A 19,261-nucleotide genomic window follows, 5' to 3' on the forward strand; every position below is an offset into this window, starting at 1 on the left:
GGGTTTCGCGTCCGGATTCATTCAGTCATGTAGAAGTTATGGCCCCTGACTTTATAAAAATTGGTCATTTTAATGTTGTGTCGCGCCTAGCTCCAAAAGTATATGACCTAGAGTCACAAAACTTTACAGGCATGTTGGTCAGCATGTGTAGTTGTGCACCTGGGGTTTCGCATCCGGATTCATCCAGTCATGTAGGAGTTATGGCCTCTGACTTAGTAAAAGAAATGGTCATTTTAATGTTGTGTCGCGCATAGCTCCAAAAGTATTTGACCTACAGTCACCAAAGTTTACAGGAATGTTGGTCAGCATGTGCAGTTGTGTACCTGGGGTTTTGTGTCAGGATTCATCCAGTCATGTAGGAGTTATGGCCCCTGACTTAGCAAAAAATTGGCCATTTTAATGTTGTGTCGTGCATAGCTCCAAAAGTATTTGACCTAGAGTCACCAAAGTTTACAGGAATGTTGGTCAGCATGTGCAGTTGTGCACCTGGGGTTTCGCATCCGGATTCATTCAGTATTGTAGGAGTTCTGGCCCCTGACCTGGGAAAAATTGTCATTTTTGGCCCCTGACCTGGGAAAAAATTGTCATTTTAATGTCATGTAGTGGGGGCATCTGTGTCCCATGGACACATTTCTAGTTTCAATTGATTTTTATGAAATTTGGTCAGGATGATTGCCTTAATGAAATCTAGGTCGAATTTGAATATGGGTCATTTGAGGTCAAAAACAAGGTCACTTGGTCAAATCAAAGACAAAAATTGTGTATGTGATAGAGGCTGTATTTTTCAATTGATCTTCATGAATTTTGGTCAGAATGATTGCCTTGATAAAATCTAGGTCGAGTTTGAACATGGGTCATCTAGGGTCAAAAACTAGGCCATATCTAAGAAAATGCTTGTTTTATCGCAAGAGACCAATTTTTTGGTCCAATCTTAATGAAAATTGGTCAGAATATTTGTTTCCATGAAATCACTAGGTCAAACATGTTTTACACTGTTATGGTGTGTTTCTTAGGTGAGCGACCTAGGGCCATCTTGGCCCTCTTGTTTTTGTATTACCATAGGTTTGATTTTTGATATACCCATATATTTCAGAATCCAAAACTGCAAGAGGCAGTGAAAGCACAAAGGAGTGCTAAGAACAAGGTTGTTATAGAGAATGGAGACATTGTTGACGATGACAAGTCTGAACCCATGGAAGTAGTTGCTGACAAGTCAGAGAAACAAAAATCAGACACACCTAAGGAGAACGGTTCAGGGGATGCTAAAACAGGTACGGCAGCTAGTGTAGGAACATAAGTGGGAAAAAAATACCACAAAAGAACATTGGGCTGTGATGTATGATATTTTCTGTATCCATAGGGATCAGTTAGATCAGTTAGAAAAACTCTGATCTACCTATGTAGAAGCAGTGAATTTGATCTGCAGCTGAATGTTCGCCCTGATGATATAACCAAAGTCCCAAATTCTTAAACTGTTTGTCTTTAACATCTGTTTCCTGTGGAGGCATTGTCACTTACCCACATTGAACAAGTTAGAAGGGAGACATTGAAATACATAAGGGTTTATGGAATACCTGTAATTTGAGTAAGATGTTGAGTTTATACTGATATATTTTAGCTTGAATGTGATGAAGCTTCAAGCTTATTTGGACCACTCTCAAGTTGAGATTTTTAAGTAAGACATTTAAAATAGGTCTTTTATGTTGATTTTATGTAGTATTTACCCGAGTTTCTTACATGTTTTAAAACAAAGTATTACATATAAAGACGATTTCTGGCCTATTTTGTAAAATGATCCACGTCCTGAGAAAACCAACATAGTGCATTTGCGACCAGCATGGATCCAGACCAGCCTGCGCATCCGCGCAGTCTGGTCAGGATCCATGCTGTTCGCTAACGGTTTCTGTAATTGCAGTAGGCTTTAAGAGCGGATGCGCTGGCTGGTCTGATCCATGCTGATTTCAAGCGCACTATGTTGGTTTTCTCTTGGTGTGGCTCAAATATTGATTAGATACGTTTCTCTGTTCAGATGCTGTGAATGGTATGGAGGTAGATGATGTTACAATACCCAAACTGGAAAAGATGTCGTCTATAGCATCACAGGAAGATATTTGGCCAATCATGGCTACAGAACTGAATCACGAAGGATACACACCTCTCCTCTGGGCATGCAAAGTTTACAAAGATTATAAGGTAAGAAATACTATGTTTGCTGTTCAATTTGCTAAGTTGCACATACCTGCATTTCAACAGTATTCAGTTCAGAAGAAATTGCCGTTTCAGAAGAAATTGCCCTTCCAGCAGAAATTTTGGGAGACTGTAGCAAACACTGTTGCAACTTTGGAGTTTAAAAGCTTTTGGAAAGCTGTTGTGTGAGAGTAGTTGCATTTTTGCCAAAACGTGGTTTTAGAAAAAAAAAAAAAATGATAGTAGGAAATGTTAGAAATATTGTTTCCTAAGGTAGGAAGACAAGTAGAAATATGCTACAGTTTAGTTATTGTTAGTGTTAGTTTTCAATGAGGTTTTGATTTGAAATTTAGATGGAGTGTGCACCTTGGTTTCATTTAAAGTTGAGGGATGTATGTATGCCAGTCGGAAAGTATCTGAACCTTTTTCATGGTATATGATTAATAACGAAAATCTGACTTGGAGCAAAAATTGACCTCTATTATTGGCTATCTGTCCTAGTCATCATCAGCTAGCTGGTATTATTTCATGAAATCGCGCAACATGGTAGAGCTGCATCAGGTATACCACACTATCCTGTCTCTCAAGACCTATAGCAATACAGTTTAAAATATTTAAAAAATTGACATGTCTTCACTGCTATGAATCTAGAGCAAGGTAAGTTGTATGTAAATAAAAATATTTTCCCGGATATTTCAGAAATCTGGAGCAATGACAGATGATGATGTGAAGAAGAGCAGTGAGAATGGAAGAAACTTTATTCAGGCTTTGATAGAGCTTACAGGAGCTGACGTATCTGCTACAGTGCAGGAAAAACATTTCCCTGCGGAAAATCCAGTAGTGGTGAATGAGGAGGAAAGATACACTATGGATGGTATGCTTATTGTTAAATTCTCAAACTATAAGCTATATATCGGTTTGAACAGAAATCTGTCATAACTCACATTAAATAAAGGAGTTCCCACATTTTCCCATTCAGCCCTGGATAAAGATTGGGATTTTTCCTACTAGATTTGTAAATTCCGGGAAAATGGTTTCACTTTACTTGGAAATAATTTGATTTAATTTTCTTGTGGTTGCAGCCAGAAGATAAAGTATATCAAAGTTAATTGTTCCTTGAAATTGAATCTGGCAGATTGATGAAATCAGTATTGCAATAACATAAGCTGCTCCCAAGCAGAACAGCACTGGAAGCCAGTTAGCTTTTAACCCTTATCATGCTGGACACGACTGATTCTGCCTTTGTATTTGGCATTCAGTCAGTATCTTTTTGGTAAGCACCCCTTTTAACAGTTAATGGTACTGTCTAAATTGAAAGATGGACAAGTTCATTATAGAAATTTAGCAGGGTAAGGGTTAAGTTCTTTACAGATGCAAAAACCCAAAAGTGGGAGCAACAAAGCAAAAACAATTGCAGAGGGATTTAGTTACTAGATTAAAAAATTTTCTGCAGGTAAATCGTCAGCCTTGCACATGTTGCTGCACGTTGGCCATGAGGTTGTTGAAGGTTTGAACTGCGCTGGCCTCGAGCTGGTCTGTAGATATAAACCCAACACAGAACATAGAAATCTGGCGAACCAGACAGCACTAGCATTAGCTGTAGAGTCAAAGTCACAACAAGCGCTTGGAATATTGGTTAGTAGATTTATGCTAAATTGAAAGTTCTGTAAGGTTGATATAAACCTATGCATTAAGGCGACACTTTGTAGAACAATAGACATAAGTTGTCTAAATACCAAGATGGTTTTATGTTGGACTGTTTAAAAGAATATATATTCCCATTTGTCCGTGGCTGGGTTCTAATTTGGTAAAGTTTTGTATTTAAGCTGGTATCTCAGAAACCACTTGTTGGAACGGATTGAAATTTCACACACACGATCAAACTAACAAAAAAGACTATATTGAAAAGTCTTATGAATCCCTCTTCATATCTTTATTTATGCATGACTTTTTTGAAAGATCACTTGTATTCCAGAACATTACAGTTTTCCTGTCTTTCGTTGCCCTCGTTGATAAATGATGCAAATACTTTCCTCTTGTAACATTAAACATATTGCCAGTGATGATTCTATATTAATGTTTTTGCAGATCAAAGCTGGTGCTGATGTTAATCCAGTGTATGGAACGGAGGTAACTGGAAAGTTCACACCTCTGCATAAGGCAGCAGAGTAAGTTTTTCTAGTTCTACCACTATTTTAGTGCCTGTTTGGCCTTTAAATGATATTCAGAATTTCAGACTACTCGGAAATTATTCAAAATAGCGTCTTCTCAATCATTGGATCAATTTATTGATAGGCTTGTGTTTTGGGAACGAATAACTCTTCGTCCAAATATTAAAAACAATTATCGTACTTTGATGGTGTTCAATATGTTATATTTGTAAACAATGGCAGCTGGTTTATAGAAATTCTACTTTGAATGTTTAGCCCGCCCGCTTAGCTCAGTAGGTAAGAGCGTTGGTCTACTGATCTCGGGGTCGCGAGTTCGATCCTCAGGCAGGTTGTATGTTCTCCGTGACTATTTGATAAACGACATTGCTGAAATACTGTTGAAAAATGGCGTTAAACCCAAAACAAACAAATACTTTGAATGTTATTTAAGGTATAATGACATTTTTAGCTCACCTGTCACGAAGTGACAAGGTGAGTTATTGTGACTGCTTGATGTCCGTCGTCAGTCGTGCGTAGTGCATCGTGCGTCAACAATTTCTAAAAAAATCTTCTTTCAAAACCACTGGGCAGAATTACACAAAACTTCACAGGAATGATCCTTGGGTGGCCCCCTTTCAGAATTGTTCAAAGAATTGAATTCCATGCAGAACTCTGGTTGCCATGGCAACTGAAAGGAAAAACTCTAAAAATCTTCTTGTCCAAGACCACAGGGCCTAGGGCTCTGATATCTGGTGTGTAGCATCATCTAGTGGTCCTCTACCAAAATATTTCAAATTATCCCCCTAGGGTCAAATTTGGCCCTGCCCCAGGGGTCAGTAACTTGAGAACCACTTGACCCAGAATGTTGAAACTTCATAGGATGATTGGTAATGCAGAGTAGATGACCCCTAACGATTTTAGGGTCACTCTGTTAAAGGTCAAGGCCACAGGGGCCTGAACATGGAAAACCATTTCCGATCAATAACTTGAGAACCTCTCGATCCAGAATGTTGAAACTTCATAGGATGATTGTTCATGCAGAGTAAATGACCCCTATTGTTTTTGGGGTCACTCCATTAAAGGTCAAGGTCACAGGGACCTGAACATTGATAACCAGTTCCGATCAATAACTTGAGAACCACTTGACCCAGAATGTTGAAACTTCATAGGATGATTGTTCATGCAGAGTAGGTGACCCAAATTGACTTTGGGGTCAGTCTATTAAAGGTCAAGGTCATAGTGGCCTGTTCATTAAAATCTTTTTTTGGAAATAACTTGAGAACCACTTGACCTACAATGTTGAAACTTAATAGGATGATTGGACATGCAGAGTAGATGACCCCTATTTATTTTGAGGTCACTTGATCAAAGGTCAAGGTCACAGGAGCCTGAACAGTGACTTGAGAACCACTAGGCCAAGAGTGTTGAAATTTAGCGGGATGACTGGACATGCCAAGTAGATAATCCCTATTGCAGCTAACCATCAGTGTCTCTTTGACTTTCGCTCCTGACCCCTATTGACTTCTTGCCTATAGGACTTTGCATTGGGGGAGACATGCGCTTTTTTACAAAAGCATTTTCTAGTCCCCCTAGGGTCAAATATAGCCCCGCCCCGGGGGTCCCAAGTTTTACATAGACTTATATAGGAAAAAAAGTTAAAAAATCTTGTCTGAAACCACAACACTTAGACCTTTGATATTTGGTTTGTAGCATTGTCTTATGGTCCTCAACCAAAATAGTTCAAATTGTACCTCTTGGGTGAAAAGAGGCCCTGCCCTGGGGGTCCCAAGTTTTATATAGATTTGTATAGGAAAAAGCTTTAAAAATCTTCTTGTCTGAAACCATACGACCTAGGCTTTTGATATTTGGTATGATGCATTGTCTAGTAGTCCTCTACCAAAATTGTTCAAATTATGCCCCTGGGGTTTAAAGAGGCCCCCGCCCTGGGGTCACTTAGTTATTATGTGAGTTATATAGGAAAAATACTTAAAAAATCATCTGATCCTATTTCCAAGACTGTTTAATTATAATTACCTGATGACCCCAAGTAATATGTCACTTGACTGTGACCTTGACCTGCTGACCTACCTTCTTGTTTTTTAAGATACAGCCTTGAAATTTTGATGACATACACAGTTTTGCACACAAATCGTAAAACTGAATTTCATTGACCATGAATATGACCTACTGACTCTTAATATTTTATCATCAGTTTGACATTTGACACATGTTGCTCATATTACTTAGGTGAGCGATCTAGGGTCATCATGACCCTCTTGTATCACTGGGCTGATTTATGTATTGTCTTTGTCAAGAATAGTCAGTTGCTGAACTTAAAATGTAATTGCAAGTAGAAGTATTTGACTATCATGAGTTTTATATATTTTATTTCAGTCTTTCCTCTGCCAAGATTGTAAAGATGTTGATAGAAGCTGGTGCTGATGTAAAGAGGGCAAACACTAAAACTGGGGAGCAGCCATTAAATCTTGCTGTTCATTTTAGAGGTAAAGCAAGCTTATACTTTAAATAGCAGGGGTGTAAAAAAAAATTTCACACCACTCGCACTGCAGGACTAGTAGCCAGTAACATCTACTCGCCATTAGTGAACAGCCACTCGCCCTAATAATTGACACTTTTAATACTGTCACTTTTATGAAAGGATTATTATGTACAATAGTATTATTTCCCGAAAAATATTTATTTTGAAAATGTCTAAAAAATTTGGACACAATAATCATCGTCCATCCACCCGTATTGAAAGAGAGGGAAAAAACGTTAAAGATTATCAGTAATTATTCAGTTGATAAACTAAGTAATTGACCTTGTTTTCATGATCAGTTTACACCCCCTCAAAGAGCTAAAAGAAGTGTGTCAGTATCTTGACATCTGAAGTGGAGATCAAAGTGGTATTTTTGCTCGAGATTGTCATGGCATTACATCATGTTTTCGCGCCATGTGACACATCACTGTCTGATCGTACTGCATCGGTTCTTAAAATTGCTGAGATATAGAAATCAATAAAAAGTTTCTTCTTTAATTTGTTATCAAAAGCGAATGTGCTATATCCAGTATAAAAGGTAAATGTCTCAAACGGTAGTTACTATAGTGGATATCCTACCTCTGTGACCTATTTGCCCTCGAGGAATTTACATTATTGTTTGACAACATTGTTGTACAAAGATTCATTTAAAACTTATTAAAAACCGCAATGACATCACATTGCTTAATTTTAAAATCGCATTTCTATTAACGTTCAAGAGGTCACGTAACCTGTTCTGCCGCACTACCAGAAATCTGTTTGCCAAAAATCGTTTTACTCCATGTATTGTAATTGCTGCCGCCTTTTCATTATTTAAGATTTTTTTATTCTGTTTTTAGCTCATCTGATTTTTTGAAAAAAAATGATGAGTTATTGTCATCACTTGAGCGGTTGTCGGCGTCGGCGTTGCCTGGTTAAGTTTTATGTTTAGGTCAGCTTTTCTCCTAAACTATCAAAGCTATTGCTTTGAAACTTGGAATACTTGTTCACCATCATAAGCTGACCCTGTATAGCAAGAAACATAACTCCATCTTGCTTTTTGCAAGATTTATGGCCCCTTTTGTACTTAGAAAATATCAGATTTCTTGGTTAAGTTTTATGTTTAGGTCAACTTTTCTCCTAAACTATCAAAGCTATTGCTTTGAAACTTGGAATACTTGTTCACCATCATAAGCAGACCCTGTACATCAAGAAACATAACTCCATCTTGCTTTTTGCAAGATTTATTGCCCTTTTGGACTTAGAAAATCAGTTTTCTTGGTTAAGTTTTATGTTTAGGTCAGCTTTTATCCTAAACTATCAATGCTATTGCTTTAAAACTTGCAACACTTGTTCACCATCATAAGTTGACCCTGTATAGCAAGAAACATAACTCCGTCCTGCTTTTTGCAAGATTTATGGCCCCTTTTGGACTTAGAAAATATCAGATTTCTCGGTTAAGTTTTATGTTTAAGTCAACTTTTTCTCTTAAACTATCAAAGCTATTGCTTTGAAACTTGCAACACTTGTTCACCATCATAAGCTGACCCTGTACAGCAAGCAACATAACTCCATCCTGCTTTTTGCAATAATTATTGCCCCTTTTGGACTTAGAAAATCATTTTCTTGGTTGAATATTATGTTTAAGTCAACTTTTCTCATAAACTATCAAAGCTATTGCTTTAAAACTTGCAACAGTTTTTCACCATCATAAGTGGACACTGTACATCAAGAAACATAACTCTATCCTGCTTTTTGCAAGAATGATGGCCTTTTTTAGACTTAGAAAATCATGGGTAGGACAATATTTCTATTACACAAAAAAAATCAGATGAGCGTCAGCACCCGCAAGGCGGTGCTCTTGTTTGTTCTTTCTGGTCAAAAGTCTGAATTTTATGCCCAGAGTATTCATCATTTATTTTATGACAGCAATAACAACTAATTTCTACTTTCACTAATAAATTTAATACTGACTAGAAGGATATGTATTTGGCATCAAAATGTTATTATGCATATATATGTATATTCATATAAAACCATTTAAACATGATAAACATAATCACACATGTAAATTGAATAATGACACCGAAAATCAAATAAGACTTAATTGATGGATTAAACGATCGTGATGTAAAACTTATCTCTAGGTGCTACCATAGAGAAAAGATGGAAAATCCAAGCGGCAGTTCCCTAGCCAATTAACAACTATTCACAGCGCTACCTTGTACAAATATTTTTCTCCTCATTTTTGTTACCGTATTTTTATCTTAGCAGCGCCCCAGGGACTAGATAATTAAAATAGCGCGCAAATGCCTAATATGTTAATCACCATCCCAAGCGCCCCAAATGAAACAAATTAAAGGAAGTGCGGGAAAAACCTAGCCTATTTTCGCTCTTAGGGCTTAACCCGAACACCTGATATGCTATCAGTAATTTTGGATTTCGGAGATGATGATTTGTCACCACACGACTGAACCTACCCAACTAGGTGATACCATAGACAAGGGAGGTAATCGTGGGTGTGTTATTCTAAAATTGGTCCTGCTAGGTGTCACCATAGACCGGAATCTTTCAAATTTCCTATTAAAGTAGGGCCAGGGTCCTGCCGCCTAGAATTTTCCGCCACAGCAAAGACAACGCATTTAAAGAAGTTTGTCTTAATTGCTATTTACTTTTAGAAAGAAATAAGTAACTAAGATCGCGCTGTTTGAATTTTTACAAATAATTATATGAAAATTTGACCGTTTTTATAGAATTTTGCCTACATTTCTGTCGATAACTTTTAAAATCATTATAGAATTCAAATAGTATTATTTCTCAAGAGGTGTTGAAAACTTGAAGCGAAAATGTTAAAAAATGATTGCACTACACACGGTTTTTGTGTACGTGTCGATGTAAATTAGATATTTAATACGATAGGTCGCACATGCTTATGGAATGGAAAATTACCGGCATGACGTTTTGATATCTTTACGATTCGCGGGTAAATTCCAGTCAATCCAGGTAGCGACTGGACCATCTCAAAGTTTGTTGACGTTTTGGAGTTGTAATTTCTGAATTTTGGTAAAGTAAGGACGTAAAATACCACTCGCCTGGTCGAGTATACAGCGAGGTCCACTCGTCCTACTCAGACTTTAACTCGCCAATGCGAGCGGGCGAGTGGAATTTTACACCCCAGAAATAGTATATTACTGATATGTCTAAAAGTTACTGGTCAATAAATATTCAAAATATAAGAATTCATAGTTTAAAGAGTCATATTTCCAAAGAGGCTTGGGTTTTAGGAAAATTGTTTCTAGGTACACAATGACAGACAAAATTTTTGTATGAGAAGCAAGGATTTCTCAGTGACAAATCACGCCTTAAGTGATTTGTTCACCAACAGTTAGTGTAAAAGTGGGGAAATTCATAGTATTGGTCAGAAGTACTATACTGAGTAAGGCTGTCTAAATTTATTTGATGTACAGTTGAACCTGTCTTAGCAGCCACTTGTATTGAGCAGCCAGTTAGTTAAGTTCCCAAAACTTGTCGTAAAGCCTCCTACCTTGAGCAGCCAGATTGTGGTGCACCCTTGACTAGCTGCTTGATACAGGTTTTACTAAACTAAACTGTTATTTCTATGTTATACCATTTTGGTACATCTTCTGTTCAGGTGATGAGGCAGTTGTAATCGAGATAGCCAAGGTATTGTTGGATGCGGGGGCAGAGGTAAATGCTGGTAAACAGACTGCACTACACACAGCTGTACTTGCCAATCTGGGTACATCTAACGCTAGCACAGAGCTGGAAGAGTTCCTCATCTCTCGGGGAGCAAATGTATTTGCTAAAGACGAGAAAAATAGAATACCACTCCACTATGCATTCATTTCTAAAAACAAGTAAGTAGACCAGTTGAAATATTACACAGTTTGTTTGTTATACCCCCACCAAACATGTTTGAGGGGGGTATATAGGAGTCAGTTTTGTCACGTCACGTCCCGTCGCGTCCCGAAATCTATTATCTCAGTTATTACCAAATGGATTTGATTCAAACTTAAAATACATGTTCCACCTTATCACCCATATCATTTGACACAAGGTGCTTAACTCTTGACACCAAGTTTTCATGAATTATGTCCCCTTTTACTTAGAATTTAAGGTTAATTTTGTTGTATTTCACTATATCTCAGTTATTACTAAATGGATTTGATTCAAACTTAAAATAGATGTTCCACCTCATCACCCACATCATGTGACACTAGGTGCATAACTCTGACACCAATTTTTTATGAATTATGCCCCTTTTTACTTAGAATTTAAGGTTGAGTTTGATGTATTTTCACTATATCTCAGTTACTACTGAATGGATTTGATTCAAACTTAAAATAGATGTTCCACTTCATCTCCCACATCATGTGCCCACATCATGTGACACAAGGTGCATAACTCTGACACCAAGTTTTCATGAATTATGTCCCCTTTTACTTAGAATTTAAGGTTTATTGTGTTGTATTTTCACTATATCTCAGTTATTACTAAATGGATTTGATTCAAACTTAAAATAGTTGTTTCACCTCATCACCCAGATCATGTGACATAAGGTGCTTAACTCTGACATAATTTTTTATGAATTATGTCCCCTTTTACTGTAAATTTAAGGTTGATTTTGATGTATTTTCACTATATTTCAGTTATTACAAAATGAATTTGATGCAAACTTAAAATAGATGTTCCACCTCATCACCCACATCATGTGACACAAGGTGCATAACTCTGACACCAATTTTTCATGAATTATGCCCTTTTTTACTTAGAATTTAAGGTTAATTTTGATGTATTTTCACTGTATCTCAGTTACTACTGAATGGATTTGATTCAGACTTAAAATAGATGTTCCACCTCATCACCCACATCATGTGACACAAGGTGCATAACTCTGACACTAATTTTTCTTGAATTGTGTCCCCTTTTACCTAGAATTTAAGGTTAATTTTGATGTATTTTCACTATATCTCATTCTGATTGGCTTAGAGCCAAAGGGAAGTAACCTTTTTTAGCTCACCTGTCACAAAGTGACAAGGTGAGCTTTTGTGATCGCGCAGTGTCCGTCCGCCCGTGCGTGCAGGCGTCCGTAAACTTTTGCTTGTGACCACTCTAGAGGTCACATTTTTCATTGGATCTTTATGAAAGTTGGTCAGAATGTTCATCTTGATGATATCTAGTTTTAACTTTTGTACTGAGTTTCTTCCCCCTAAATTCCAGGAATTAGTCTATTTTTAGAAATCCTATTTTTAGATTTTCAATATTTTAGGTATTTTTATAACTTTTTTATTGTAAGTCCTATGTAAAAAGTAAATACATTTTTCTGTGGTAACATGGGTCGGTAAGACACTTTTTTGTATTCACTTTTATCGATCTCTAATATTAGAGATTTAATATATTTACTAGTATTACTATACTAGTATTATACTAGTATTATTTATATGTGGAAGCCCAGGATGAAGTACTCCAAAGACTAAGTATTTTTAAGATTTCTTATGGTTGCCATTCTTCTGTGACAAGACCGTATGGTGGGGGTATGAGTCACTCCTGTGACAGTTCTAGTTGGGTTTAACATCACACTAGATTCAAGTATAGGCCATACGGCTACTCCGCAGCTTTTGACAGTGGAGGAAGACCCCCCAGGTGCCCCTGGGTAGAGAACTGACCTTCCACCCAACTCGATAGCTTCCACACATAAAAGAATTCTACACCAAAAGTGGAACTTTCGAACACAGTTTTAGGGCATGTGATTTTAAGTGAAAACCTTATCACTCTTTATAAGCCTTTTCAAACATAGCTATTTACTGGGGTACTGAGAAACCCTTCTTTATTAGCTTTTCAAATATAGACAACTGTTTACTGAGATACAGAGGAGTCATTAATACTCCGGTTGTATGGGGGTTGTTTTGAGCCGTGCCATGAGAAAACCAACATAGTGGCTTTGCCACCAGCATGGATCCAGACCAGCCTGCGCATCCGCGCAGTCTGGTCAGGATCCATGCTGTTCGCTAACAGTTTCTCTAATTACTATAGGCTTTGAAAGCGAACAGCATGGATCCTGACCAGACTGCGCGGATGCGCAGGCTGGTCTGGATCCATGCTGGTTGCAAAGCCACTATGTTGGTTTTCTCATGGCACGGCTCATATGTATTAAGTAGTTTCACTAAACCATGAAATAAAATTCTGGTGACCAAATGACATTTCCATTGATTTAATCATTAAAATTTGTAATCAACAATCTCTTATCTCCACCAAAAACCCGTTTTAGCAGAAAACATGAAATTTTGTGCTCACAGGAGTAACGAGAGTTCATAGTAGTGTGAAAGTTTGTGCAGTGCTTTCTGCTGTCATTGTTCCTCTGCTAGAAGTAGTTTGTATGGCTACTTAAACTGTTATTCCATTAAAACACCGCACACAAGTTTGACCATATGTTTTTCTGTTTTATTACAGACCAGATTCTGTATCAGCCCTTGACCCTATAGAGTTGTGTAGCGTGTTAACAGATGCTATGCAGAACAAAGAGCTAGATGCTAGAGATGAGAATGGACGGTCCCCACTTCATCTAGCTGCCATGAGAGGGGCAACCATCTGTTGTATTCATCTTCTACAGGTAAAGATGAAAAAATGGGTTTTCTTTTATACATCTTGAAGCAGAAGAATGTTTTTTCCATGCAGGAGCACAAATGAAAGAAGAGCATTTACCTGAGTTTTGATAAAATTTTACATGAATTTTTTTACAGACTGAAAGTTTAAATTTCATCGATGTGGCAGCCAAACAGTTAAAATTGATGGAAAGATATCATTAAATGGCCATTTAGCACTATACCTGAAAATCTGTATTAGTATTATCAGATGCTTGTGTTTATCATGAACCTACTTTTGTTTTACTGGTAAATAAAGTGCTTTAAATCCACTCGATATCTCTTAAGAAAGAAATGTGTTCTTATGATAGGTATTGTCTTTTTCAGCGAGGTGTTCCAATTCTTGGTACAGATACATACGGACATACAGCATTATCATTGGCAGTAAAATATAAACATGACAGGTAAGAAGGAACATGTACTGTAAATACTTTTTCCCATCACACCAGTAACTGTTGTATGTTTTAATGTTCCTTAAAGGCAGTAAAGGCATTCCATCTTTCTCAATAAAAATGATACAGTATAAATGGTAAAAGATGAAAATTGTTTTCATGTTAATTTGTCTTCTTTGGAAAGAAGTTTGCAGATTGAACAGGATGTTGTTAGGAGAGCTTCCAATTAAGTTAAATTCATACTAAGTTATTTTAGGTCAGTTGTGAAGCAAGTTCTACCACTTATAAGGAATTGATCCAACCGATTTTCGTCTTTGTACGGCAAAAATCAGGATCAATCCCTCTACGGTAACGTGATGTATACCGAATGAGATATACTGTCAAATTAAAAAATGTATCCTTCTGGGAGCGTTTGACTTTGGATCTTTTGGAAGAATACGCTTTTTCCTTGTGCGTAATAAGCGTCCACATAACTTGTCCGAACCGCAACGTCTTGCACATCAGTACAGATATGGGCAGTATTGTTTTTTTTTTATTCCAAATACCTTTAAATTGATACAAACGCATATTTCTGGGCAAGCTGATGGACTGTAACGATTCCCAACTGCGGCAGTGCCTTATTTCATATTATTTATCACTCTCAGCACCTCATTCCTGATGGAATCCGTCACCATGTTGGTATGAGGGAAGAGAAGCCAGTTTCCATTTTATTGCTGAGCAGCAAGCAGGGGAACTGCTGGTACCATTTTCCATGTATTTGAGTTTTAACTTCATAAAGATAGAAATGGTAGATAGATACATACATACTATCTTTTATCTTTTACCGTACAGCTGTGCAATAATGTTGCTACAGAAGGGAGCGAAAGTAGATGCAACAATTACCATACCAGTAGAGAATAAAGATCAGAGAGAGTACCATACCTCCAGCATTACATCACGAAAAGTTCCTGTGTGGAAATGGAAACGCTCAAGATATGCCGAGAAAGTTACTAAACCAGAACACTTTGATACTTACCAGGTAACCTCAGCAGTTGGAATTAATTGTCCTAAATGAAACAGAATGACTTGCCCTAAATGAAACAGCTTAACTTGTCCGTACAGTATTGTCCTTTGTACTTTCTCCAAATGTTATCCAAGATCAACTACTGATATGTAAAAATTAATTGCTCATTTTGGCATGTATGACTGATCTGCTCTTGTGTGTTTCAGGTTGCAATAGAAGGAGAATTACAGGGTGTGGCACACATGGTTCTTGATTCTTCAGGATTTACTGGGAAGGCTATTGAGGTTTGTAAAGAAAATGTTTACACTTGAGCAAAGTGGAGTTTGATTCTCGTATTTGGTAGAATTGGGTGTAAGTCTTAGTAGTTGATATGGCTGTGAATGAATGCTGAACAAACTTCCTGTTTGATCCACCTTTTTCCTTAACAAGGGTTTTCCCTGATTTCTCTTTAAAGAAAAGAGAGCACCATTTAAATTTTCATTCTAAAGAACTCCCAGTGGTGTTAATAGAAACTTTTTCAACTTTGAAAATATCTCGATATGTGTGGAATTTAGCTTCTAAGAAGGCTTTGGTATGATATTTTCTACGGAACATTTCATCCGTTTTTGACACTTAAAATAAATGTCAATTTTGACTTTATTATGTTGATAGTTGATATTGTTAAAAGAGTTAAATTTTGAACAAGTTAGCAATTTTTCATTGTTCAGAATTTTGCAGAGTGAAAAGTATATTTGTGGACACAGATATTCCTTGAAAATTTAAAAAGTTACAGCAGCCTCTTTTTATATCCTGAGAAAATAATGTTTTTCAGGTTCTTGCAAGATGAAGTCAAAGTTAACGAACACTTAAAAATTAACAAACACTTGAACTGTTTTTGTTCTTAATAAAAACTGGATAATGTTTGACAGTCAAGAATAAGTTGTTTTTCAGTTTGTCCTTGCATCTTATTCAAGCTTTTTGACAAATTTTTGTTCTCAAAATATTTTGCTAAAATGATACTTGTTTTGTTCAGGCTGCATTGAAAGTGAACAAATACCACATCGCATTACGTCATCTACATCGCATCAAGGATGCTGCAATCATCAGGGATTACAAGAATAAGGACGGTCAGAATCTATTACACATTCTTGCTCTGGAAACAAGACCAGGAAAGGATAAGGCCCTTCAACTCAAGGTTAGTAATGCTATAATTGTATGTTTTCTAATTTTATTTCATTGAGAAGTGTCAGAAAAAAAATGAATGTACGAGATCTATAAATCAAGACTTCTTTATGAATGAATGTTAATTAGTGTTACCAAAAAAATGCTGAAGTTCACTCGACTTTGACAGCAAAAAGGATTGGTAAAATTTAGTAAGGGTTGGGGCTTAATTTTATGGTTGGTCGGGTAACACTAAATTCAGATATTTCCTGGCCTGATACATGCTTCTAGTTCTACTTTGAAGTACATGTTTCACTAACATTAAGAAAGATTATTATTTTTACACATTGGCAGCCGTCTGTAGTGCGCTTATCAAGTTTTCAGTAAATAATGTGCCTTGTTTTGCTTGCATACAAATTTGTGATATTTGGTAAAAAAAAACAATTACCTCTGAAAAAAGCTGTTTGATAAGATATGAATCTGCATTATTGAAATTTGAAAGATAATGTACATTATTTTGTATATGAATTTATTTTTTTTCTATTTGATATTCTTTATCATTGTCGATTATCACAATAAAAAAATATTTCAGAGTAAATCAATATAGAACTTAGATTAAAAATTTCCCTTATACAGTATGTATCTACTGGCGCTATAGCACATTTTGATTCGAAATAATGACCATATGAAGAAAAATGTTTATTACTTTCAGGTGGCTAAAGGGCTTGTAGAGAAAGGTGTGTCATTAACAGATGTGGACAAGTATAAGAGATATCCCTTGGTCTATGTAGCTTTAAGACATCAACCCATAGATCTTGCTAAATTCTTCCTTGGTAAGTACATTTGTATACCGTATAGCAGGTTAATTATGCAGGCGGAAAATTCTGCAGTTTTGTCCTAAAAAGGGCCTAGTTTATTTCTGCGTTTTCTGTTTCTACGACCTTCGAGAAAAGCGGGAATTAATTTTTGCGGTTTACATAAACCGGAAGTAAATTCTGCACATGGGAAATAGCTGCCGCATTTACTACATCATAATTAACAACTCAAATGCATATTGTTCTCGTCAGTTATGTCTTGGTGGCATTATCTAGGTCCGAATCTAGGACAGTGAAGTTGGCGCAGCTGATTTATGTTTAAATCTGATTTTTAGCTCACCTGTCACAAAGTGACAAGGTGAGCTTTTGTGATCGCGCAGCGTCCGTCGTCCGTCCGTGCGTAAACTTTTGCTTGTGACATCTCTAGAGGTCACATTTTTCATGGGATCTTTATGAAAGTTGGTCAGAATGTTCACCTTGATGATATCTAGGTCAAGTTTGAAACTGGGTCACCTGCCATCAAAAACTAGGTCAGTAGGTCTGAAAATAGAAAAACCTTGTGACCTCTCTAGAGGCCATATTTTTACAAGATCTTCATGAAAATTGGTCAGAATGTTCACCTTGATGATATCTAGGTCAAGTTCGAAACTGGGTCACGTGCGGTCAAAAACTAGGTCAGTAGGTCTAAAAATAGAAAAACCCTGTGACCTCTCTAGAGGCCATATATTTCACAAGATCTTCATGAAAATGGATCAGAACGTTCACCTTGATGATATCTAGGTCAAGTTTGAAACTGGGTCACGTGCCATCAAAAACTAGGTCAGTAGGTCAAATAATAGAAAAACCTTGTGACCTCTCTAGAGGCCATATTTTTCTGGGATCTGTATGAAAGTTGATCTGAATGTTTATCAACTGGGTCATGTGGGAAGAGGTGAGCGATTCAGGACCATCATGGTCCTCTTGTTTTTCATTACTGTGCATGATCAGAAATCAAGAGTTAAAAATAAATACTGTAGGTCTCTTACCGGTAATTCATTTTGAAAGATATTTTCATAAAATGTAAAACTGCTGGTAGAACAATTTACGATTTATTTACAAATATATACAAATGCAAAATCTAGTACATGGTCTGTTCACAGTCCATTCAGTTACAACACACATTAATTAGTTTCACAGTTCATCGTCAGTTAAGGTACAAATTCAAATTAATGAATTCAATGGCATAATGTCTTCCAGACATTCAATAATTCCGGCACCCCTGAAGCCACATATGATTATTTCAGGTTGAGCCCAAATGTCAGTGTACATTTTCATGAGCCATTTACTAAACAGCTCGTTCATTTTGCTCATGGGCATTTGTACTGGTGTGACATCAGAGCCGTCCGATTTGGCGAGTTGATGAGTACCATTCCTCGAAAGATTTTTTCAGATTTGCTTTCACAGCCTTCTGCACACATATATCCGTTGGATATGGTGTGAATAACTTGACAGCAAAAAGAAAACTCGTGAGATAAAGATAACGGGTCATTATATTAAGCGAAATATACAAGTTTTTTCTTGCGTCATAAAAATTCTGCTAATAGTTTAAATGTGCGGAAACGGCCTGGACCCACAGAATAAGCAGAAATAAAAACATGCAGAATTAACCCGCTATACTGTAGCCTTAAAACATCAACCTGTAGAGCTCGGAGGTGAATTACTCTTTATCATATATCAATTTTGTAGTGTTAATGAACTTTTTAGCTTGCCTTTTTGATATTTTTCCAGGTCGAGAACTTTTTTTGTCACCCTGTATGTGGTGTCACTTGTATTGAATGGGTCACAAAAGTTTTGCATATAAACATGTTTCTTAAAAGTTATTAGGCTAAATGCTTCCAAACTTCACACATAACTTTGACATCATAGGATGGCCTCACATGACAATTTACATATCTCTGGCTTTTCTTTAGAATATGGTAACCTTGTTTTGGTACTGATCGGTTAACAGGACTTCACATTTGGCATGTTAGCATGTATTACAGAATTGTCATTTTGATATGTATTTCAGAAAGCAGTAAAGGCCTGGACTTGAACCAAAAAGATATTTATGATAGAACGGCGATGGTTGCCCTCTTTTGGGACCAGCAGGAAATACACAAGGAGGAAAAATCTGATAGAAAGTAAGTACTGCTGTGGGAGATAGAAAATCAGTTGTATGAGACTTACTGTTAATCATGTGGGAAAGTAGACAGTTACTATTGGAAAACAAGTTGGTACTAATACAGAATCCAGGAAGTCTGGTGAATTCCATATTTCCGGGGGATTAGTTTCTATGGATCCAATGGTTGGGTTAATCCACGAAAGTAAATACCAACAGACAAGTAAAATTCCCATACTTTGTTTTTTCTTGGGTAA

General features: G+C 36.8%; 1 protein-coding gene across 1 annotated transcript in view; it reads left to right on the plus strand.

Moving 5' to 3' along the window:
- Nucleotides 1-19,261, plus strand: part of LOC123535187 (poly [ADP-ribose] polymerase tankyrase-like) — a 95,117-nt gene that overhangs the window by 56,920 nt on the left and 18,936 nt on the right. The window contains exons 25-38 of the mRNA XM_045317750.2: nucleotides 1,094-1,271; nucleotides 2,030-2,193; nucleotides 2,887-3,061; nucleotides 3,641-3,822; nucleotides 4,276-4,355; nucleotides 6,732-6,841; nucleotides 10,508-10,733; nucleotides 13,327-13,486; nucleotides 13,845-13,921; nucleotides 14,741-14,927; nucleotides 15,119-15,196; nucleotides 15,925-16,086; nucleotides 16,765-16,885; nucleotides 18,915-19,026. Coding sequence (XP_045173685.2) covers nucleotides 1,094-1,271; nucleotides 2,030-2,193; nucleotides 2,887-3,061; nucleotides 3,641-3,822; nucleotides 4,276-4,355; nucleotides 6,732-6,841; nucleotides 10,508-10,733; nucleotides 13,327-13,486; nucleotides 13,845-13,921; nucleotides 14,741-14,927; nucleotides 15,119-15,196; nucleotides 15,925-16,086; nucleotides 16,765-16,885; nucleotides 18,915-19,026 — 2,012 coding nt within the window. The remainder of the gene's footprint in view (nucleotides 1-1,093; nucleotides 1,272-2,029; nucleotides 2,194-2,886; nucleotides 3,062-3,640; nucleotides 3,823-4,275; nucleotides 4,356-6,731; nucleotides 6,842-10,507; nucleotides 10,734-13,326; nucleotides 13,487-13,844; nucleotides 13,922-14,740; nucleotides 14,928-15,118; nucleotides 15,197-15,924; nucleotides 16,087-16,764; nucleotides 16,886-18,914; nucleotides 19,027-19,261) is intronic.

Source organism: Mercenaria mercenaria, chromosome 1 (genome assembly GCF_021730395.1).
Source record: "Mercenaria mercenaria strain notata chromosome 1, MADL_Memer_1, whole genome shotgun sequence".
Classification (NCBI taxonomy): Eukaryota; Metazoa; Mollusca; class Bivalvia; order Venerida; family Veneridae; genus Mercenaria; species Mercenaria mercenaria.